The 25,685-nt window shown below is 35.2% G+C and overlaps 1 protein-coding gene across 1 annotated transcript in view; it reads left to right on the top strand.

Annotated features, from left to right (window-relative positions):
- The window catches only part of ADAMTS20 (ADAM metallopeptidase with thrombospondin type 1 motif 20), a 200,124-nt gene that overhangs the window by 57,500 nt on the left and 116,939 nt on the right, over window positions 1-25,685 (top strand). The window contains exons 5-7 of the mRNA XM_036866768.1: window positions 13,512-13,595; window positions 14,119-14,243; window positions 15,578-15,618. Coding sequence (XP_036722663.1) covers window positions 13,512-13,595; window positions 14,119-14,243; window positions 15,578-15,618 — 250 coding nt within the window. The remainder of the gene's footprint in view (window positions 1-13,511; window positions 13,596-14,118; window positions 14,244-15,577; window positions 15,619-25,685) is intronic.

Raw genomic sequence — 25,685 nt, 5'->3', positions numbered from 1 at the left:
AGAAGTATCTCTATTCACAGGTAGGGAATTCAGGCCTACTTGGTGGAAAAAACTTGACCAGGACGCATATATAGGCTATTATAAATTTCCTTTAACAAGAACTCGCCAGTTAAGTTCATTGTGACTTAAAGATCCTAAGACCTTATTTTCCTTACGTGTAACATTTCATCTTAAATTCTTATAAGTGCTAAGAATACATGATCTCTGCTGCCTAAACACAGTATCTGGTATGAAATGGGCACTCATTAGTTAGTTAAAGAATGAGTAAATAAGTGATTAAAGTAATACTTTTTTCGGAATAAATGACATTGTAACAGACAAAAACCAGAGATGATCCAAAATGATTTTCCTAAATTTGTACAGTATAGATGTCTTTTGTTTACTTGAATTGGATTTTTTAAATGGCAACAGAGCTATACATACAGATTTATTCTGATGACTTTTTAACTTCCGAATCTGAAGTAATTATCTAGATGTATAATTATCTAGATATGGGTGTGGCATGCTCATTATGAAGGGATTCTAATGAGAACATTGACATGGAGGATGTCCATTGATATGTAGGAAATTATATCAATTATATGGAACAGTGTGGGATAAGCTTGGCAATTTTAAATGGTTAAAGGAGATACTCATTAAGAAAACTGGGGAGGGGATAGAGATACTGAAGGAAAATATTAGATTTTATAAATGCAACAGGTTTTGTAGCATGTTAAGTGACAACTCTCATATCAGTGCTTTGGAAGTAATGACTAGAAGAAGTCAAGGAACACAAGAGTAATTTTCAAATAGCTCTCAGTAATACAGTTTTGGTGATGATGCCATCCTCTGAAAAGTTTTGTCATCTTTATTTTATATAAAAATCAATGTAATCACTATTTAGAAGTTATTGTGATGTACCTTGTGTCCATGGGAGTTTTAAAGCCAGAGTTCATCAAGGACAAAGCCGACCTTCTGACTTCATGGAAAGTAAATCTGCTTCTGAGATTGCTTGAAACAGAAGACCAGTGCATGCACATACCATTTCCTAGATTTTTAGACCCACTAGGAGAGCCAATTTCAGTTAAGACGAGATGTTTGTAGATGTAGTCAGTTGGTTTGTGTTAAGCTTTCATTCACAGGGAGATACTGCGACAGGTTGAGGAATAGAGGAACATTCCAAGTACAGATGGGGCAGGAGGAAAAATTCAGGAGGGTAAATCTCTCTTTTGAGGTAGTCTTGGTTTTATACATACTTTCTTTCCTCCTCAGAGGCCGAATTTCAAATGACTTCAAATTACCTGGGGTTTTTGCTCTCTTTATTCTTTTTCTCTTTTGTTGAATGTTTAGATAAGGATGCAGGAAAGCAGACTTTATGGTTCTGGAGAGTTATTGTTATTTTATTAGTGAAAAAACGTGGTCATAACTATATTTGTAGATGTAAACCATGTTAAAGGTGAATGGAAACTTGGAGAAAGAGTCGACAGACTCTTGTTTTGCCTGGGACTTTCTTAGTTTTAGTATTAAAAGTCTCATGTCTCTGGAAATCCCTTAGTCCTGAGCAAACTGGGACAGTTGGTCACACTACATAGAGATTGTCAAATCTAATCCAACTTGTTTTATCTCCACTTGTGAAGTCCATTTCCAAAATTGCTCTAAAGAAGTAAGAGGAATACTATCTCCACATAAATGTCCCCAGATGTTTCCAGTTGAAGAAGAAGGCATTCAAGTTTTGCATTTTTTTTTTTTTTTTTAGTTTTTTAAATTATTTATTTATTTTATTTATGTTTTGGCTGTGTTGGGTCTTCCTATCTATGCGAGGGCTTTCTCTAGTTACAGCAAGCGGGGGCCACTCTTCATCGCGGTGCGTGGGCCTCTTACTATTGTGGCCTCTCTTGTTGAGGAACACAGGCTCCAGACGTGCAGGCTCAGTAGTTGTGGCTCACGGGCCTAGTTGCTCCGCGGCATGTGGGATCTTCCCAGACCAGGGCTCAAACCCGTGTCCCCTGCATTGGCAGGCAGATTCTCAACCACTGCACCACCAGGGAAGCCCCTGTCCTAATTTTTAAAAAGGCATTAACTTCATTTCAAGCACACACTCGAGATATTGGTAATATTTTTTGGTCATAGTAATTTAAGAAAAAGACATGAATATGTGATTTGGACTTGGAATATGATTGAGTGCCATTTAAAGAGAAGTTCAAAGTGATGAAAGAGTTTCTGTGTTGAGCTCCAGATATAGTGGGGGAAACTGCTGAATGCTTTCAGCATTGAGCAGATGGATTATATACATAATTTAGAAAGAGCATTACCTACACTTACTCATCCTGTACAAAGTAAACAATTATGCTCTCAAACTTTTCCTTTGCTTTCAACAGTTTAACAATATCTGAGTGCAGTGATATAGAAATAATGTGTGTGATTTAATTCACCTTTTAGAGTGCTTTACTCATGTTGTAAAAATAGCTTAGTGATCTCTATTCAAAGAGTTTCTGGAAATAACATTAAAATTAGCTGGGAAGAGCACATATGTGGTATATAGTATATCTAATGAAAAAAGTGTGTGTTAAATGAGCAGAGATGTTCAATTATTTGCTATTCCAAAACTTTTATCCTTAGAGAATTTGGGTGACATGATCAGGTTAAAATGTAATTTTACATGCATTATTATTTTTTCAACAGATTTATTTTGATATGCAATGACTTACTGTTTAATTAATCTTGGAAATACTTACTGTGTCAGAAAGCTCCACATTCCTTTGGGTTTACAAAGGTTTGACTTGTTGCTATTCACCTTGCTACAGATTTAATAATGTAAATTTCAAGAGCATCATTTGGTTCTCAGGAATTAGCCCTATTTATTAAAACACAGTTGCTATTAGAGACACTTATCAACTAGAAAGCCTAACCTACATTACACTGACTTAATATCATTGCTTTCAATTCTTTGAGTTGCTTTTACTGATGTTATTTAGGATGGGGAAAATTTTCGACCACACTAAAATAAAAACTAATGATTTACTTTCGTACTTTATGTTCAACCATTTATGTTACCTTTCCCTTCAACTCAGTGCTCTACCTGTTCTTAATTCTTTGCACATGTTTACTTTGTGCATATGCAGAATGTCATTTTCTAACTTAAAATCGAAAACATCTTTCTGGTAAGAGTAATGGTCTCTGCAAGCAAAATGTGTTCACTTTGTTAAAATCAGTTCTTTACAGATGACTTTGAAGGTGAAGGTGGTCAGAGGGTACAAATATACAGTTATAAGATAAATTACTCCTGGGGATGTAATGTACAGCATGGTGACTACAGTTAACAATACTGTATTGTATTTTTGAAAGTTGCTAAGAGAGTAGATCTGAAAAGTTATCATAACAAAAAAAATTGCAACTATATATGGTGATAGATGTTAACCAAACTTATTGTAGTGGTTATTTTGCAATATGTACATATAGCAAATCATTGTACACCTAAAACTAATACAATGATATATGTCAATTATCTTAATTTTAAAAAATGGCTAAAATAATAAAGAAGGTGGTCTCTAAACATGCCATGTATGAACATTTGCTGAAGCACTATTTGGAAATTATTTCAAAATAGTTGGTCAGTTACTAGCGACATAATTTGTTTCATGCTTTGCATGAGCTTTATTTTGCCTAGGATTTTCTTAAACTATTTAAACAATTCATACCATTTCTTTTCCTTTTGCTAATTATCTATGAAGTAATGTTTACTATTTTATGAGACCTACGGTAAAGCAATATGAATTCTATATGCCAGGGAAACAAATGCTTAAAGAATAAAAGATTGGGGGATTGGTTCAAGATGTCGGAGTAGAAGGATGTGCGCTCACTCCCTCTTGTGGGAGCACTAGAATCACAACTAACTGCTGAACAATCATCGACAGGAAGACACTGGAACTCACCAAAAGAGATATGCCACATCCAAAGACAAAGGAGAAGCCACAATGAGACAGTAAAAGGGGCACAATCAAAATAAAACTGCTGGGTGGGTGACTCACAAACTGGAGAACACTTATACCACAGAAGTCCACCAACTGGAGTCAAGGCTCTGAGCCCCACATCAGGCTTCCCAACCTGGGGGTCTGGAAATGGGAGAAGAATTCCTAGAGAATCAGACTTTGAAGCCTAGTGGGATTTGATTGCAGGACTGTGACAGGACTGGGGAAAACAGAGACTCCACTCTTGGAAAGCACACACAAAGTAGTGTGCACATCGGGACCCAGGGGAAGGAGCAGTGACCCCAGGGGAGACTGAACTAGACCTACCTGCTAGTGTTGGAGGGTCTCCTGCAGAGGTGGTGGTTGGCTGTGGCTCACCATGAGGACAAGGACACTGGCAACAGAAGTTCTGGGAAGTACTCCTTGGCGTGAGCCCACCCAGAGTCCGCCATTAGCCCCACCAAAGAGCCGGGTAGGCTCCAGTGTTGGGTCGCCTCAGGCCAAACAACCAACAGGGAGGGAACCCAGCCCCACCCATCAGCAGACAAGCGGATTAAACTTTTACTGAGCTCCACCCACCAGAGCAACAGCCAGCTCTACCCACCACCAGTAGCTCCCATCAGGAAACTTGGACAAGCCTCTTAGATAGCCTCATCCACCAGAGGGCAGACAGCAGAAGCAAGAAGAACTACAGTCCTGCAGCATGTGGAACAAAAACCACATTCATAAAAAGATAGACAAGATGAAAAGGCAGAGGGCTACGTACCAGACAAAGGAACAAGATGAAACTCCAGAAAAACAACTAAATGGAGTGGAGATAGGCAACCTTCCAGAAAAAGAATTCAGAATAATGATAGTCAAGATGATCCAGGACCTCGGAAAAAGAATGGAGGCAAAGATCGAGAAGATGCAAGAAATGTTTAACAAAGACCTAGAAGAATTAAAGAACAAACGCCTAGAAGAATTAAAGAACAAACAAACAGAGATGAACAATACAATAACTGAAATGAAAACTACACTAGAAGGAATCAATAGCAGAATAACTGAGGCAGAAGAACGGAGAAGTGACCTGGAAGGCAAAATGGTGGAATTCACTGCCGCGGAACAGAATAAGGAAAAAAGAATGAAAAGAAATGAAGACAGCCTAAGAGACCTTTGGGACAACATTAAACGCAACAACATTCGCATTATAGGGGTCCCAGAAGGAGAAGAGAGAGAGAAAGGACCCGAGAAAATATTTGAAGAGATTATAGTTGAAAACTTTCCTAACGTGGGAAAGGAAATAGCCACCGAAGTCCTGGAAGTGCAGAGAGTCCCAGGCAGGATAAACCCAGGGAGAAACACACGGAGACACATAGTAATCAAATTGACAGAAATTAAAGACAAAGAAAAATTATTCAAAGCAACAAGGGAAAAATGACAAATAACATACAAGGGAACTCCTATAAAATTAACAGCTGATTTCTCAGCAGAAACTCTACAAGCCAGAAGGGAGTGGCATGATATATTTAAAATGATGAAAGGGAAGAACGTACAACCGAGGTTACTCTACCCGGCAAGGACCTCATTCAGATTCGACAGAGAAATCAAAAGCTTTACAGACAAGCAAAAGCTAAGAGAATTCAGCACCACCAAACCAGCTCTACAACAAATGCTAAAGGAACTTCTGTAAGTGGGAAACACAAGAGAAGAAAAGGACCTACAAAAACAAACCCATAACAATTAAGAAAATGGTCATAGGAACATACATGTCGATAATTACCTTAAACATGAATGGATTAAGTGCTCCAACCAAAAGACACAGACTCGCTGAATGGATACACAAACAAGACCCATATATATGCTGTCTACAAGAGACCCACTTCAGACCTAGGGACGCATACAGACTGAAAGTGAGGGGATGGAAAAAGATATTCCATGCAAATGGAAATCAAAAGAAACCTGGAGTAGCAATACTCATGTCAGATAAAATCGACTTTAAAATAAAGAATGTTACAAGAGACAAGGAAGGACACTACATAATGATCAAGAGATCAATCCAAGAAGAAGATATAACAATTATAAATATATATGCACCCAACATAGGAGCACCTCAATACATAAGGCAACTGCTAACAGCTATAAAAGAGGAAATCGACAGTAACACAATAATAGTGGGGGACTTAAACACCTCACTTACACCAGTGGACAGATCATCCAAACAGAAAATTAATAAGGAAACACAAGCTTTAAATGACACAATAGATCAGCTAGATGTAATTGATATTTATAGGACATTCCATCCAAAAACAGCAGATTACATTTTCTTTTCAAGTGCACATGGAACATTCTCCAGGATAGATCACATCTCGGATCACAAATCAAACCTCAGTAAATTAAGAAAACTGAAATCATATCAAGCATCTTTTCGGACCACAACACTCTGAGATTAGAAATGAATTACAGGGAAAAAAAACGTAAAAAAACATAAAGACATGGAGGCTAAACAGTACGTTACTAAATACCCAAGCTCACTGAAGAAATCAAAGAGGAAATAAAAAAATACCTGGAGACAAATTACAATGAAAACACGATGATCCAAAACCTATGGGATGCAGCAAAAACAGTTCTAAGAGGGAAGTTTATAGCAATAGAAGCCTACCTCAAGAAACAAGAAAAATCTCAAACAATCTAACCTTACACCTAAAGGAACTAGAGAAAGAAGAACAAACAAAACCCAAAGTTAGCTGAAGGAAAGAAATCATAAAGATCAGAGCAGAAATAAATGAAATAGAAACAAAGAAAACAATAGATCAATAAAACTAAAAGCTTGTTCTTGGAGAAGATAAACAAAATTGATAAACCCTTAGCCAGACTCATCAAGAAAAAGAGGGAGAGGACTCAAATCAAGAAAATTAGAAATGAAAAGGAGAAGTTACAACAGACACCACAGAAATACAAACCATCCTGAGACTACTACAAGCAACTCTATGCCAATAAAATGGACAACCTGGAAGAAATGGACAAATTCTTAGAGGGGTATAACCTTCCAAGACTGAACCAGGAAGAAATAGAAAATATGAACAGACCAATCACCAGTAATGAAATTGAAACTGTGATTAAAAATCTTCCAACAAACAAAAGTCCAGGACCAGTTGACTTCACAGGTGACTTCTATCAAACATTTAGAGAAGAGCTAACACCTATCTTTCTCAAACTCTTCCAAAATATAACAGAGGGAGGAACACTCCCAAACTCATTCTACGAGGCCACCCTGATACCAAAACCAGACAAAGATGTCACAAAGAAAGAAAACTACAGGCCAACATCACTGATGAACATAGATGCAAAAATCCTCAACAAAATACTAGCAAACAGAATACAACAGCACATTAAAAGGATCACATACCATGATCAAGTGGGGTTTATCCCAGGAATGCAAGAATTCTTCAATATATGCAAATCAATCATTGTGATACACCATATTAACAAACTGAAGAATAAAAACCATATGATCATCTCAATAGATGCAGAAAAAGCTTTGGACAAAATTCAACACCGATTTATGATAAAAACCCTCCAGAAAGTAGACATAGAGGGAAGTTACCTCAACATATTAAAGGCCGTGTACGACAAACCCACAGCCAACATCATTCTCAATGGTGAAAAACTGAAAACATTTCCTTGAAGATCAGTAACAAGGCAAAGGTGCCCACTCTCACCACTATTATTCAACATAGTTTTGGAAGTTTTAGCCACAGCAATCAGAGAAGAAAAAGAAATAAAAGGAATACAAATTGGAAAAGAAGAAGGAAAACTGTCACTGTTTGCAGATGACATGATACTATACATAGAGAATCCGAAAGATGCCACCAGAAAACTACTAGAGCTAATCAATGAATTTGGTAAAGTTGCAGGATACAAAATTAATGCACAGAAATAAATCTCTTGCATTCCTATACACAAATGGTGAAAAATCTGAAAGAGAAATTAAGGAAACACTCCCATTTACCATTGCAACAAAAAGAATAAAATACCTAGGAATAAACCTACCTACAGAGACAAAAGACCTGTATGCAGAAAACTATAAGACACTGATGAAAGAAATTAAAGATGATACAAACAGATGGACAGATATACCATGTTCTTGGATTGGAAGAATCAATACTGTGAAAATGACTATACTACCCAAAGCAGTCTACAGATTCAATGCAATCCCTATCAAATTACCAATGGCATTTTTTACAGAACTAGAACAAAAAATCTTAAAATTTGTATCGAGACACAAAAGACCCCGAATAGCCAAAGCAGTCTTGAGGGGAAAAAACGGAGCTGGGGGATCATACTCCCTGACTTCAGACTATACTACAAAGCTACAGTGATCAAGACAATATGGTACTGGCACAAAAACAGAAATATAGATTATTGGAACAGGATAGAAAGCCCAGAGAGAAACCCACGCTCCTATGGTCAACTAATCTATGACAAAGGAGGCAAGGATATACAATGGAGAAAAGACAGTCTCTTCAATAAGTGGTGCCGGGTGTTAGAACACTCCCTAACACCATACACAAAAATAAACTCAAAATGGATTCGAGACCTAAATGTAAGAATGGATAGTATAAAACTCTTAAAGGAAAACATAGGAAGAACACTCTTTGACATAAATCACAGCAAGGTCTTTTTTTTGATCCACCAGCTAGAGTAATGGAAATAAAAGCAAAAATAAACAAATGGGATCTAATGATACTTAAAGGCTTTTACACAGCAAAGGAAACCATAAACAAGATGAAAAGACAACCCTCAGAATGGGAGAAAATATTTGCAGACGAATCAACAGACAAAATATATAAACAGCTCATGCAGTTCAAACAACCCAGTCAAAAAATGGACAGAAGACCTAAATAGACATTTCTCCAAAGAAGACATACAGATGGCCAAGAAGCACATGAAAACCTGCTCAACATCACTAATTATTAGAGAAATGCAAATCAAAACTACAGGGAGGTATCACCTCACACCAGTTAGAATGGGCATCATCAGAAAATCTACAAACAACAAATGCTGGAGAGGGTGTGGGGAAAAGGGAACCCTCTTGCACTGTTGGTGAGAAAGTAAATTGATACAGCCACTATGGAGAACAGTATGGAGGTTCCTTAAAAAACTAAAAATAGAATTACCATATGACCCAGCAATCCCACTACTGGGCATATACCCAGAAAAAACCATAATTCAAAAAGACACATGCACCCCAATGTTCATTGCAGCACTATTGACAATAGCCAGGTCATGGAAACAACCTAAGTGTCCATCGACAGATGAATGGATACGGAAGATGTGGTACATATATACAATGGAATATTACTCAGCCAAAAAAAACAGAACGAAACTGGGTCATTTGTAGAGATGTGGATGGATCTAGAGACTATCATGCAGAGTGAAGTAAGTCAGAAAGAGAAAAACAAATATCGTATATTAACGCATATATGTGGAACCTATAGAAAAATAGAACCTATAGAAAAATGGTACAGATGAACTGGTTTGCAGGACAGAAATAGAGACACAGATGTAGAGAACAAAAGTATGGACACCAAGGGGGGGAAAGTGGCGGTGGGGGTGGTGGTGGGATGAATTGGGAGATTGGGATTGACATATATACACTAATATGTATAAAATGGATAACTAATAAGGACCTGCTGTATAAAAAATAAATAAAATTTTTAAAAAAGATAAAAAAAGAATAAAAGATTGAATACATTTTAACTGGATCAATAAAAGTTCTAATATATAGCACTCTAAAGTGGAGTGATTACAGTAATATTTAACAACATTACATGGTTTTATAAAGCAGAAAGGGTACCTTAGAAATCTAATCTAGCAGTTCCTACAGTGTAGTCTGGGATGGGATACTCGTCCCTTGGCATGTTCCATGAAGGGGAAAAGAGGACTTGGCCAAGTAGTTGTGTGAGATGTTGCATGTAATACCTCTCTTGTAGATTTAATATTTGTGCGTATATGTTAGCCTATTCAAGACTCCATGAAGGCATCTGTTTAATTTTTTTACTCAACTTTTCTCAAACTGTGGAATGATTTTGTTCTTTAAAACCAATGTTCTCACACCCCTTCCCCAACAACATCTGGTAAATACTAATCCAGCACACCAGGGCACTGTGACCAAGGTTGCTCAATGCCTCAATGTTGTTGTGGTATTGAGACAAAAAGTAGATACATCCATTTCTAGAGTTAGACAACTGGCTTGTAACTAGTAAGAGCTAGAACTAAAACCCAGGTCTCCTGACTGTGTAGGACTTCTGAGGCCATGCTCAAGTGACTATAGCAGGACAGTGTCAGGGGCTAGGGCATGAACCACATCAGGGTTCTGAAATAACTTTTGTACCAAGAGCTAATTAGGAAATACTTAGGGTAGAATGCTGAAGTTCTATAAGATCAGATAAAGTAATCAGAGCTGAAGCTAGACTGCCTTGGATGGAAATTGTTCCGTTGCTTACCAGCCACCTAACCTTGAATGTGTTACTTAACTTCTCTGTACCTTAGTTTTCTCATCTGTAAAATGGATACAATAGTTTCTAGCTCATAGGATTTGTTGTGAGAATTACTAAATGAATTAATACATTTAAACTTAGATCACATCACACACATAGTAAACATTCAATAAATATTATTTCTAGTTATGTATTTATAAGGAAGTAGCAAACATGGATACTCTACTATTATGGTGACCTAATATGGTGTCATAGTTTTAGGGATAAGAGAAGCATGTTGTGCATGCTAATTGGAAAATCCTCTGAAGTAACAAGTGGGCCTTCTGGTCATTCATCTGCTTGATTCACAATTCAGCTTAATTGAATAGTTATTCAATAACAGCACCTCTAAATATCCAAATATTGTAAAAGGTATGTATGTATAGAGTGTGAGCACATAGATTATAAAGGTCAATACATAAAACAATAGGAGGTGCATACAATTAAATGAGCAACATGACCTTATTGAAGACACAAGCCATTTTAGGGTAAAAGCAAAATACCAACCTGAGGGGCTTTTTTGGGTGTATATGAATAATTATTTAAACTGAGCCATCTGTTTTTATACCTTTTACCCCTGGAAGACTGAATTTTTTAAGGGTAGAGATGATGCTCTTTATTCATTTGTGCATTAGGCAAGCAACACAGTATTTGACAGGCAACAGATAATTCAATAAATATTGAAAGAAAGTATGAAACTGTGCTCTTGGATCCTTTGTTTTCAGTTTGCCATTCTATGATAACTATTGAAATTTGAAACAAATGAACTAGAATTAGCATTATATGTAACATATGCCTTTTCTTCTGAAAGTAGTAATAATAGCTATCATAGATCACTATGACCCAGGCCCTGATCTAAATGCTTTTTGTACACCATCTCATTTAATCTTTATAGCAGCTTGGTAAGTAGGTGTTATCAACAAGTGGCAGTTAGAATTTGAACCTGGGCCTGTTTAATTTGAAGGACCCTGCTTCATAACATTGCCCATCTTACAAAATAATTTGAATTATCTTTTCCCTAATGTTACATTTTAAAGAAATTTTGTTGTAGTAATATATTTAAAAACATACTGTCAGAACACTGGGAGGATATGTTTCCAAATTCCAGCTGGTAGGTTGGTCACTTTTCAATAAAGGTGCCATGTCTGTTTCCTTCTGAAACTGAAAACATTTTTGTGGTTATATATTTTATAGCTAATATTACAATATCCAGATTGTCATTTGTAGTCAACATATTTCAGGCAATGAGTAGAGAAATTAGCCATTTAGATACTTTATAGCACCCAAGCTCTTTTCTCTGAGCTACTGGCAATGCGTGATGGCCTGTGACAAGTCTTCACAACTGGTTTTCATTTTTAGAGGAAAAGAGCCTTTGTGCATACCTTTGAGGTACTTTGTTTACCTTGTAATTTGACTTGGTTAAAGCATCTACTGTTAACTTCACATGATCAGAGGATAACTCTGAAGTCACAAATATGGGTGTACTTTGTTTTCTACAATATATTTTCATTTTCCATGCAACTTTTAAAGTATATATTAATCAATTCAGCCAAAGATTTCCACAGCTCTGATTTTAAAGTGAGCAATACTGCAGTGCTGGCAGACCAGCTTGAAATGGCCAGTCATCTGCCTGTCCCTGTCTTAACTGTACTTACTCTCAACTCCACTGTGGTGACCATCACTCTTGCCAAAAAATGCTAGAACCAAAGGCATCACTGCAGATAAAGACAGCAAACCTGTATTTGTGGCTGCACAGCTAAAACAATAGGAAAGGTGCTGGAATGTGTATTTAAGTTCACGCTGACCCTATAGGGTCAGAGATGCTTTTGGCTCTGGTTCTGGTGCTTCTCCATGTGGCATTAGAATCAACAGTAGCAGTCATATTATTCATTGTGTTGAAGCAACTTTGGCTGATAGGGTGATGGCTCCACTGGTACTTCTAGGAAACTTAAGCTCCACAAGGTCAGGGACCATGTCCTCTTCCCTATCTCTGGGTCTATAGCCAGCGAAGGAAGGAATAGTTGCTGAACATTATTTAAATAAACGAGAGAAGTAGCACCTCCAATTCTGCTGTCTTGGTTTGGGCAGTGGTTCAGGAGACGGTGATCCACATTTCAGAAGCAATTTTCATGGCATAGGTGGCCCAGGTCCAGAAGGTTATATCTAAAGGATATAAGGAGTGCAAGACAGAGGTGTTGGCCATGGAATACACTCCTGTTATCTGGAAGCCTCTATGGTGGCTACAAGATGAGGATATCAATTAGTGAATTGGATGGCACCTTCACTATAAACCCATGCAGAGTGCCTCCTAGAATTGCATTCTCCAGTTTTGGAGAATGAAAGACCAGATTGTGATGCATGACCTCTCATATGGCTCTTTGTGTGATTCTGGATGAATTTGTCTCCATGGATTCTAGTGTGCTAAACAATTAAAAACCATAAGCATATTCAGAGTTGAAAATATGCAATCATGTCAGAAAGATTAGGTAAAACTGCCAGAAAAGAACAGGTAAACCTTATATATTTATTTTTATGGTGTATTGTGGACACATAAATTGTGGATTGTGACACAGAATGTAGTGAATTTTTTGCTGAATCATCTAGAACAGTATTTTCCAAGCTCTAATGCGTGTTCAGATCACTTGAGGATCTTGTTAAAATATAGATTCTGACTCACCAGTCCAGGGTGAGGCCTGAGATTCCTTATTTCTAATCAGCTCTAGGTGATACGGATGCTGCTGATGAATGAGTGAATCTCAGTAGCAAGATTTAGGATACTATTTCTCAAACTTGGCTTCACATTGGAATCATTAAAAAGCCAGGAAATTTTAAAAGATGCTGATGCCTGGGTCTCAACCCTTCAGATTCTGATTTAATTGATAAGGGATGTGGCCTGAGCTTAGGGATTTGTGAAAAGCTCCCTAGGAGATTCCAGTGTGCAGCTAAATTGGAGAATTGATGCTCTGGCTCAGACTAGTTTCAATCTACTTTTGAGAAAAGGTATTCATTTTAGGCATCTAATCTTAAATTTTTTTCCTTGCAGGTTGCAGCAATCTACAAGGACTCAAGTATTGGAAATCTTATAAACATAGTAATTGTAAAATTAGTTATAATTCATGATGAACAGGTAAGAAACAGTTCTAAAAGTAGTAATCCTAGCTGTAGTAGGCTCTTAGCGGGAATATAGAGAGAGATCATGAAACTCTTATTAGAAATGAGATATTTTAAAAATGTATATTACAAAACTTGATTTGAAAAGGAGTGAGGTTAACTTTTTCTGTCGTGATGGAAACAAAATGGAATGACAACAGAGGAAGTAACAAAAATTAATAAACAATTAAAAAATTTAAGGTTGAAAACATTCAGGTATTCACTTTTATAATCCTACTGTTGAAAGATTGAAAATATAGTAATTTTCAGAAGTTAGTTTTTCAATGCCAAATACCGGAAGGTCTAGTTTGATTCTGTTTTGATCCCAGTGTTTTAAGTATTGCTGAAATATGTTTTAGATATGAGGGGGAGATGATACCACTTCTTCATTTGCCTGTGAAAATGCTATTTAATGAATTGCATAAACATTGACAGGCTTGGAAGGAAAAAGGCCATGAATGTTTTGACGTAATGTTGAATTGCTGATTTTTTGTGTGTAGGAAGGACCAGTCATCAGTTTTAATGCAGCTACCACGTTACGCAACTTCTGTTTATGGCAGCAAACTCAGAATGTTCTTGACGATGCCCACCCATCCCACCATGATACTGCTGTTCTTATCACTAGGTATGGTTCTAGAAATAACCCTTGCAATGCAATTGTTTACCCTTTATCTCCTGCGTGATCACCAGTACTTATTCTTACATTAATTCTTTATCGATAATACATAGAAATGTTCTATGAGAACTTGTATTACAAAAGATACCATTGAATGAAAGCATTCTTCTGTTTTTTTCAGACCAGAACACTGGCCTGATTCCTTAGGAAATTAGCAATGTTAGGTTGCTAAGTAATGGTTTGACATAAACAAGATAATTTCCTTATTATATTAGTGACAGAGTAAGAATTAGGAAGATTACTTGGAAATTAATATAGTTATGGAACTGAGAACACGTTTTGTTTCTTCCCTAACTTGACCTTTCAATCGCTTGGAAAAGAAAGCCTTTGAATTTATTTTGGACTCGCTATACTTAAAAATATCTATCTGCTCCTTGTTTTGATGCTAAATGCATGACTTAATTACTGGGCTGCTTTTGCTAGGGTTTTTCTCAAACCTATTTATTTATATGCAGCTGCTGCTATTATAAAATGAGTATCCACTTTACATGTACCACTATACATTGTTAATTCACATCTTTGTTTCAGCAGCAGTCATGCTACCAGAATATTTAGATCCTGAGTTTGTTGTTTGTTTTGGTTGGTTGCTTGGCCAAGGGGGAAAAATCTTTTGCTTGAGGGTCAGACTCAGAGAAATTTTGGCTTTCTAGAACCCTGAAATGAAAACCTTTAGTCCATATGCACAGCTGGCATATAGTCCATGTGCTTTATTTCTTTCCTAAACTAAAACAGAATTGACTCAAATTTATACAGAGTATTCTATTACCAATCCACGGTTCTGCCCTGGGTTATAGTTAGAGGCCAAGCAGCAAAGACTGAAGATAACAGATAAATGATGGGAGGGAGGAAAAGGGCTGTAAGAGGAGACCATGAGGAAGGAGACTAGAGAACTGTCATATTGAATGTTTAGGGACTAAGTAATTTAAGAAGGAAAAAATTTAAGCAACTTGGTAACATCTGAGAACATCATTATTTTGCAGCTGAGAATAATAGCTGAAGTTCATAAAGGCATTGAAACATCAAGAGTATATTACATATACTACTGCATAAATAAAGGCAGAGAGGAGAAAAATACACTTAGAAAACTTTTCATTGAACTTGGTTAAGCTTCAGCTGTTCACAGCAATCACTTTTATATAGCACCTATTGCTTATTGATATGCAAAAATGGTGCATTACTCTAGGTTTAGGGTAATAGTCATGTCATAGTTAAAGCTTCTTTATCTCTGTTTTGCATGTTGCAAAAATATTTTCTGAAAATGCTTCAAAATCTTTTGTTTTAAGGGAAGACATTTGTGGAGCTAGAGAGAAATGTGACACATTAGGTAAGTTATTTGGTAAATAAAATATAGCTTATATAATTGTTTATTGAATTATTTAAAATGATGTTTTGATTATCTTCCTTTTAATTTACACATTAATCATTTTGATTATTAATTAATGGGTAGTGTCAGTATTATTTGATTCTGCTGTAAGTTTTAAAGAATAATAAGAACTAATATTTATGTACCAATTAATTTCTAAATATCAAGTGCTATGCAGAGCTTGACATATTTAAAGTGTTTTATTGTGTAATATTTGATCCATACAAAATAGTACATAAAAACTTATATGCAAATTTAAAGCAAAAAAAAAAAAAAAAAGAGTAGTCATGAATCCACCACCTGATTTAAGAATGAGAAATTTATCGGTACTGTTCTATGGCCTGTGCTAAGTCCTTATTCTCTTCCTTGCGCTTCCCCAAGAGGTAACCAATAGCATAAATTTTGTGGCAGTTCCTTCCATCTTTTGAAAAATAGTTTTATTGTATATGTATATATTCCTAAAAGAAATTGCTTGATTATGCTTATTTTTGAGCTTTAGTTCATGCATTTTCACTGCTGTACAATATTTCATCCACAGTTCACATATCTATATCCTGTCAGTGAATATTTGGGCTGATTCCAGCTGTTTTCTATTATGAACTTTATTATAAGAGCTAAGGTATATTCCTACGGTTAGAATTGCATGCCATTACATGTGCCCATGTTTAACTTTATAAGATATACCAAATTATTTTCTAAAGTGGTACCAATTTATACCTTTAATCAATAGTGTATAAGCATTCATTTTTATTATATCACTATTAATACCAGGATCTTCAAATTTCTCATTTTTGCCAATCTAAATTTAATATATTTCATTATAGCAATAATTTTCAGTTCCCTGGTCACTAATGAGTTTGGACATCTTTTTATATATTTACCGGCCATTTATATTTCCTTTTTGGAGAGGAATGAAATAAATGAAAAAAACATTGCCTATTTTTCTGCTGTGGTATTTTTCATTTTCTTACTGCCTTTTAGTGTTCTTATAACTTCTTGAAACCAAACCCTTTTTGGTTTATATGTATTGTAAATATCTGTTAATAATTTGTTCCTTAGTGTTAATTGTTTTGTGTGTGTGAAAATGTATGCTGTAGCTGAGTTTATAATTTTAGGTTTAGCAATTTTGTATCTTATTAAAGAAATTATAGCCTTCTGAGCCTTCTGTAGCTCAAAAGTCTGAGTGTATTATCCTGTTTTCTTGTAAATATTTAAAAATTTGTCTTTTCACATTTAAATCTCTAAACCATTTGGCATAATTTTTTTGATGTGGTATCAAATAGGGGTCTAATTTTGTAAGTTCCTTTTCTCTGGATGTCCACTTTCCTCAGATCACACATTGACTAGTTCACCTCCTTTCATTAGAATCTGCAATGCCATATATAAAGTTTCTGTTTGCACTGGCACGTGCAAATCATCCCGCTGCTTCATTAATCAATACTTTTTATTTAGTCCATGTACCAATTTCATATTAGTTCAAATTTTATAGCTATATAATAAATCATCATAATTCATAGGATATATAACTCCATCCAGTTTTCTTCAAGAGTATTTTGGCTATTCTTGGACCTTTGCTCTTCCATAAAAATTTTAGACCAGCATGTCAAGTCATTATAAAACAATTATCTGTCTATTTATGAAGGTCTTTTTAAAATTTCTTTCAGTAGTATATAATATTTTCTTTCAAAGCTGATCATGCACAACTTTCATTTACCTCTTTTATTAGTGTATGGTCTGTGATGTTGATTGATAGAAATGCATTAGATTATTTGGATTATTGATTTTAAATCTAGCCACCTGATTCATTACTCTAATTAATCCTTATAATCTACCTGTGGATGTTTATATCACTTGTGAATTATGGCTATTATTCTTCCTCTTCTTCAATCCTTATAACTTTCTTTCATTTTTCTCTTTTTCTTTCTTTTGTCTTAAAGCAAGACAAAAACCTTGTTGAATGTTGAATAGAAATGATGATGGTAGCCTTTTTTCCTGGATTTTAAAAGGAATACTTGTGCAGTTTCACCATTAGGAATAATATTTGACATAGATTCTTGGCAGATAAACTTATCATCATAGTTTTCTGAGACTTAAAAAATGTATGCTTTTTTATTTAAAAAATTTTGCGGATATTGAAATGATCATACGATTAATTTAATCCTGTGAATTCCTTTTATGAGTTTTGTAACACTAAACCAAACTTGATCAAGGTTTTTCCTTTTTTTTTTTAAACACACTGCTAGATTCCATTCCATGCATATATTTTCAAGAGTGAAATGATCTTCCTTTGATTATATTTGTCTAATTTTGATACCAAGGTTTTATTCACCATACAGAATTTGTTGGAAGTGTATTATTTCTTTTCCCATTCTCTGGAAGATTTTATATAATGTTGGAATGATCTATATCTTGAAAGCATGGGAGATCCCACCTAGAAAAACATCTGGGTTTCATCTTTCCTTTGTGGAAAGATATTTAACTATTTAATTTTTCCAACGGTAATCAGACTTCTAAAAAAATCTTTTTGAAGGTATTTTAAAAAGTGTGTTTCTCTAGATATCTGACCATTTCTTTTAGTAGTAGTAAAATTAATTAGCTTAAATTATTCTCATAGCATTTTCTTTTAAGTTCTGTCAATAGCTATACTTCTGCCTTGTTTTATTTCTGATATTATCTATTTGCACTTCTTTATAATGGCCCAGTTTCACTGGAATATTGTCTATTGCATTTGTCTTTTTAAAGGATCAACTCTTTGCTTTCAATCTCATTTTTATTTCATTAATTTCTGCTCTCTCTCTCCTTTTCTTTCCAATTTACTCATGCTGTTCTATTTATAATGTAAACTGACTGCTAGCTCAATAACATCCAGGATTTTTTCTTTTCTAATTTTATTGTTTAAGACTATCGATTTACTTCAAGGTATCATTTTATTGTGTCCCACAAATTTTGATAGTTATTTTTCATGTCATTTAAAGTTCTAAATTCTAAGTATGTATAAATTCATCATGATTTCTTTTTTGACTTATTAATTTAGAAATGCATTTAAAATTTTATGAATATATTGAGACTTACTGTTTTTTGTTTATTAAATTCTAATTTAATTTCACTGTAGTTGGAGAACATGATCTATACAATACCCATTCTTTGAAATCTTTTGGTATTACCTGTATGGTCTATTATGTTAAAAAAAGTGTTTCATGTATGTTTAAACAGAATGTATATTCATTAACTATGGTATACAGGTTTCTATATGCCTGTTAAATCAAACTTGCCAATTATGTTGCTCAAATCAACTATATATTTACTAATTTTTTGCTTACTAGGTCACTTACTTGAAACATGAATATATCTGTCACTCTCTCCATTTTCAATTTTACATTATAATTTTTACAATTACAGTATTCAAATTTTTTGTTTCATCTATTTTCAGTCTAACTTATTAGGCATATATAAGTTTGAATTGAACCTTTTACAATTGTGTAGTGACTTTTTTTTATCTCTAATAATGCTTTTTAAAGAAAATAAAGTCAGTATAGCTTTATGTTTAAAGTACTGTGTCTGGCAATACTATAGCTAGCCCAGCTTTTTCTTGTTTAGTATTTGCTGGATATCTTTTCCTTCAATTTTCCAATGTCCTGTTACTTCAGGTGTTTTTATTGGAAAGAACATATAATTGGATTTTAAAAGTAACATCCATAGTAATCTCTGCTTAACTACCAAAGTTAGTCCATGTACATTTATTATAATTGTTTTCCATGCTTTTATTTCTTTTTATCTTCATGCTTTATTCAAGCAGCTCTAACATGCATTTTATTATTTTTCTCTTTGGCTGCATCTAATCTGATATTTCACCTGTCCTCTGAATTTTCCAGTTCAACATATGTTTTTCAATTTAAAATATCCTAGTTAGTTCTTATTCAAAATCTGTGTGTTCATTTTGTTTACATTCTTTTTATATTTGCTTATATTTGTAATTGCCTTTCATGTTTACTGACACATTTCATTTGGAGTAATTTTATATATCATCTTTGACACTTCCCATATCCTAAATATTTGATAGCCAAATATGTGGTTTCTGCTAACTTTCTCATATGCTGACTTGTTGGTTTGTATGTTTGGTGACCTCTGATCATAAGCTCATGTTTACTTAATATTAATCCATAAGATTAGTGGTGGACCACTTAAAAAGTGTGTTCTTTCCTCTAGAGAGGATTTTCAGTTGTTTTTGCTGTAATCCAAAGGGTGTTACTAACCAAGGTCCCTGACTTAAGGCAGAGAATTCAGAATCAGATCCTCTACCTTGAAACTTCCTATAGGAAGCTCTGGATCATATTGCTTTTATCAGTATTTTCCCTCAGAGTAATTCTTATCCCTACTATTCATTGCTTACCAATTAGAATTTAGCCCATGGTATAAATGTTTATATGTATGCGTGCATGCATGCATAGGTATGAGACGGGCAGGAAGAGAATATATGTTAGGTTTTGGAGGTGTGGGGATTTGATAGTTCTTGTACACTGTGAGGTCAGTATTCATTAAAAAAGTACTTTTTAATACTGGTCTAGTTTCTTTGTGGTAGGAGGACTGTCTAGAAACTCTAATCTTCCACAAATGTGGAAACAGACACCTGCTACTCTAATTTTTACAACAGACCCCATTCTCTTCTCCTTGCAAACTATTCTCTGACTTTGTAGACATATTTTATGAGTCAATCATCTAAGAAGAATCCATTGAATATGTTATATTTCTTACATTATCTATGCCTTGTTGTCACATCTTTATACTAAAAGTTAAGTATGAATATGTCAGCCATATCTTACTATTTTGTAATGATTTAATGCTAGATATTCGGGGCTATTCATGTAGAAGTGGGTGGTCTCCTGGTCCCCATTCTTTTTTTGCAGTTTTCAGCCACTCCTGTGCACATAAATCATAGTGATATCTAGAAACATAGACTGTGAAAATAAAAGTATTCCTATTATCCTTTAAGTCAAGAGTAATGGTGATGATAATGATAGCTGATATATTTGAGTGCCTACTATGTATCATACACTATATTAAGGTTAACATTATTGGACTTATTTAATCTTCACAACAAACCTATGAAGTAAGACCTATAATTTCAATTTTATAAATGAGGATAAATAATTTGCCCAAGGCTACATAGTGTGTATTAATACAAGATTTAGTATTTTATTTTCCCATCTAAAATATGTGGAAAAAAATAAACTAAGAATAGTTTTTTTTTAACATCCTTATTGTAATATAATTTCTTTACAATGTTGTGTTAGTTTCTGCTGTATACAAAGTGAATCAGCTATATGTATACATATATCCCCATTTCCTCTCCTTCTTGCATCTCTCTCCCACCCTCCCTATCCCACCCCACCAGGTGGTCACAAAACATCGAGCTGATCTCCCTGTGCAATGCAGCTGCTTCCCACTAGCTATCTATTTTACATTGGGTAGTGTATATATGTCAATGCTACTCTCTCACTTCATCCCAGCTTACCCTACCCACTCGCTGTGTCCTCAAGTCCATTCTCTACGTCTGCATCTTTATGCCTGTCCTGCCTCTAGGTACATCAGAACCATTTTTTTTTTTTTTTTAGATTCCATATATATGTGTTAGCATATGGTATTTGTTTTTCTCTTTCTGACTTACTTCACTCTGTATGACAGACTCTAGGTCCATCCACCTCACTACAAATAACTCAATTTCGTTTCTTTTATGGCTGAGTAATATTCCATTGTGAATATGTGCCGCATCTTCTTTATCCATTCATCTGTCGATGGACACTCAGGTTGCTTCCATGTATTGGCTATTGTAGATAGTGCTTCAGTGAACATTGGGGTACATGTCTCTTTTGGAATTATGGTTTTCTCAGGGTATATGCCCAGTAGTGGGATTGCTGGGTCATATGGTAATTCTATTTTTAGTTTTTTAAGGAACCTCCATACTGTTCTCCATAGTGGCTGTATCAATTTACATTCCCACCAACAGTACAAGAGGGTTGCCTTTTCTCCACACCCTCTGCAGCATTTATTGTTTGTAGATTTTTTGATAATGGCCATTCTGACCAGTGTGAGGTGATACCTCATTGTAGTTTTGATTTGCATTTCTCTAATGATTAGTGATGTTGAGCATCTTTTCATGTGTTTGTTGGCAATCTGTATATCTTCTTTGGGGAAATGTATATTTAGGTCTTCTGCCCATTTTGGATTGTGTTTTTTTTTTTGATATTGAGCTGCATGAGCTGCTTGTATATTTTGGAGATTAATCCTTTGTCAGTTGCTTCATTTCCAAATATTTTCTCCCATTCTGAGATTTGTCTTTTGGTCTTTTTTATGGTTTCCTTTGCTGTGCAAAACTTTTTTTTTTTTTTAATATTTTAATGAGATTCTTGTCTGCTTACATTCTTTTTTTTAATTTATGTATGTATGTGTGTATGTATGGCTGTGTTGGGTCTTTGTTTCTGTGCGAGGGCTCTCTCCAGTTGCGGCAAGCGGGGGCCACTCTTCATCGCGGTGCGCGGGCCTCTCACTATCGCGGCCTCTCATTGCGGAGCACAGGCTCCAGACGCGCAGGCTCAGTAATTGTGGCTCACGGGCCGAGTTGCTCCGCGACATGTGGGATCCTCCCAGACCAGGGCTCAAACCCGCGTCCCCTGCATTGGCAGGCAGATTCTCAACCACTGCGCCACCAGGGAAGCCCTGTGCAAAACTTTTAAGTTTCATTAGGTCCCATTTGTTTATTTTTGTTTTTATTTCCATTTCTCTAGGAGGTGGGTCAAAAAGAATCTTGCTGTGATTTATGTCATAGAGTGTTCTGCCTGTGTTTCCTCTAAGAGTTTGATAGTGTCTGGCCTTACATTTAGGTCTTTAATCCATTTTGAGTTTATTTTTGTATATGGTGTTAGGGAGTGTTCTAATTTCATTCTTTTACATGTAGCTGTCCAGTTTTCCCAGCACCATGTATTGAAGAGGCTATCTTTTCTCCACTGTATATTCTTGCCTCCTTTATCAAAGATAAGGTGACCATATGTGCGTGGGGTTATCTCTGGGCTTTCTATCCTGTTCCATTGATCTATATTTCTATTTTTGTGCTGGTACCATACTGTCTTGATTACTGTCTCTTTGTAGTATAGTCTGAAGTCAGGGAGCCTGAATCCTCCCGCTCCGTTTTTCTTTCTCAAGATTGCTTTGGCTATTCGCAGTCTTTTGTGTTTTCATACAAATTGTGAAATTTATTGTTCTAGTTCTGTGAAAAATGCCATTGGTAGTTTGATAGGGATTGAGTTGAATCTGTAGATTGCTATGGGTACTGTAGTCATTTTCACAATGTTGATTCTTCCAATCCAAGAACATGGTATATCTCTCCATCTGTTTGTATCGTGTTTAATTTCTTTCTTCAGTGTCTTATAGTTTTCTGCATACAGGTCTTTTGTCTCCTTAGGTAGGTTTATTTCTAGGTATTTTATTCTTTTGTTGCAGTGGTAAATGGGAGTGTTCCCTTAATTTCACTTTCAGATTTTTTATCATTAGTGTATAGGAATGCAAGAGATTTCTGTGCATTAATTTTGTATCCCGCTACTTTACCAAATTCATTGATTAGCTCTAGTAGTTTTCTGGTAGCATCTTTAGGATTCTCTATGTATAGTATTATGTCATTTGCAAACAGTGACAGTTTTACTTCTTCTTTTCTGATTTGGATTCCTTTTATTTCTTTTTCTTCTCTGATTGCTGCTGCTAAAACTTCCAAACTATGTTGAATAATATTTCTGAGAGTGGGCAACCTAGTTTTGTTGCTGATCTTAGAGGAAATGGTTTCAGTTTTTCACCATTGTGAACAATGTTGGCTGTGGGTTTGTCATATATGGCCTTTATTATGTTGAGGTGGGTTCCCTCTATGCCTACTTTCTGGAGAGTTTTTATCATAAATGGTTGTTGAATTTTGTCAAAAGCTTTTTCTGCATCTATTGAGATTATCATATATTTTTTAGCATCTTTATTGGAGTGTAATTGCTTTACAATGGTGTGTTATTTTCTTTTATGGTTTTTATCCTTCAATTTGTCAATATGGTGTATCACGTTGATTGATTTGCGTATATTGAAGAATCCTGCCTTCCTGGGATAAACCCCACTTGATCATTATGTATGATCCTTTTAATGTGCTGTTGGATTCTGTTTGCTAGTATTTTGTTGAGAATTTTTGCATCTATGTTCATCAGTGATATTGGCCTGTAGTTTTCTTTTTTTGTGACATCTTTGTCTGGTTTTGATATCAGGATGATGTTGGCCTTGTAGAACGAGTTTGGGAGTGTTCCTTCCTCTGCTATATTTTGGAAGAGATTGAGAATGATAGGTGTTAGCTCTTCTCTAAATGTTTGATAGAATTCGCCTGTGAAGCCATCTGGTCCTGGGCTTTTGTTTGTTGGAAGATTTTTAATCACAGTTTCAATTTCAGTGCTTGTGATTGGTCTCGTTATAGTTTCTATTTCTTCCTGGTTCAGTCTCAGAAGGTTGTGCTTTTCTAAGGATTTGTCTGTTTCTTCCAGGTTGTCCATTTTATTGGCATATAGTTGCTGGTGGTAATTTCTCATGATCCTTTGTATTTGTGCAGTGTCAGTTGCTACTTCTTTTTCATTTCTAATTCTGTTCATTTGAGTCTTCTCCCTTTTTTTCTTGATGAGTCTGGCTAATGGTTTATCAAGTTTGTTTATCTTCTCAAAGAACCAGCTTTTAGTTTTATTGATCTTTGCTATTGTTTCCTTCATTTCTTTTTCATTTATTTCTGATCTGATCTTTATGATTTCTTTCCTTGTGCTAACTTTGGGGTTTTTTTTGTTCTTCTTTCTCTAATTGCTTTAGGTGTAAGGTTAGGTTGTTTATTTGAGATTTTTCTTGTTTCTTGAAGTACGATTGTATTTCTATAAACTTCTCTCTTAGAACTGCTTTTGCTGCATCCTATAGGTTTTGGGTCCTCGTGTTTTCATTGTCATTTGTTTCTAGGTATTTTTTGATTTCCTCTTTGATTTCTTCAGTGATCTCTTGGTTATTTAATAGCATATCATTTAGCCTCCACGTGTTTGTGTTTTTTACAGTTTTTTTCCTGTGATTAATATCTAGTCTCATAGTGTTGTGGTTGGAAAAGGTAGTTGGTATGATTTCAGTTTTTTAAAATTCATCAAGGCTTGATTTGTGACCCAGGATATGATCTATCCTAGAGAATGTTCCATGAGCACTTGAATAGAAAGTGTATTCTGTTGTTTTTGGATGGAATGTCCTATTAATATCAATTAAGCCCATCTTGTTTAATGTGTCATTTAAAGCTTGTGTTTCCTTATTTATTTTCCTTTTGGATGATCTGTCCTTGGTGAAAGTGGGGTGTTAAAGTCCCCTACTATTATTGTGTTACTGTCGATTTCCTCTTTTATGGCTGTTAGCATTTGCCTTATGTATTGAGGTGCTCCTATGTTGAGTGCATAAATATTTACAATTGTTATATCTTCTCTTGGATTGATCCCTTGATCATTATGTAGTGTCCTTCTTTGTCTCTTATTATAGTCTTTACTTAAAGTTGACTTTGTCTGATATGAGAATTGCTACTCACGCTTTCTTTTGATTTCAATTTGCATGGAATATATTTTTCCATCCCCTCACTTTCAGTCTATATGCGTCCCTAGGTCTGAAGTGGGTCTGTTGTAGGCAGCATATATATGGATATTGTTTTTGTATCTATTCAGCCAGTCTGTGTCTTTGGTTGGAGCATTTAATCCATTTACATTTAAGGTAATTATTAATATATACGTTCCTATTACCATTTTCTTAATTGTTTTGGGTTTGTTTTTGTAGGTGTTTTCCTTCTCTTGTGTTTCCTGCCTAGAGAAGTTCCTATAGCATTTGGTGTAAAGCTGGTTTGGGGGTGCTGAATTCTCTTAACTTTTGCTTGTCTCTAAAGGTTTTAATTTCTCCATCGAATCTGAATAAGAACCTTGCTGGGTAGAGTAATCTTGGTTTTAGTTTTT

Source organism: Balaenoptera musculus, chromosome 10 (assembly GCF_009873245.2).
Source record: "Balaenoptera musculus isolate JJ_BM4_2016_0621 chromosome 10, mBalMus1.pri.v3, whole genome shotgun sequence".
NCBI classification, from domain to species: Eukaryota; Metazoa; Chordata; class Mammalia; order Artiodactyla; family Balaenopteridae; genus Balaenoptera; species Balaenoptera musculus.
The sequence above is the reverse complement of the archived record's forward strand: the minus strand, read 5'-3'. Positions and strand labels throughout refer to the sequence as shown.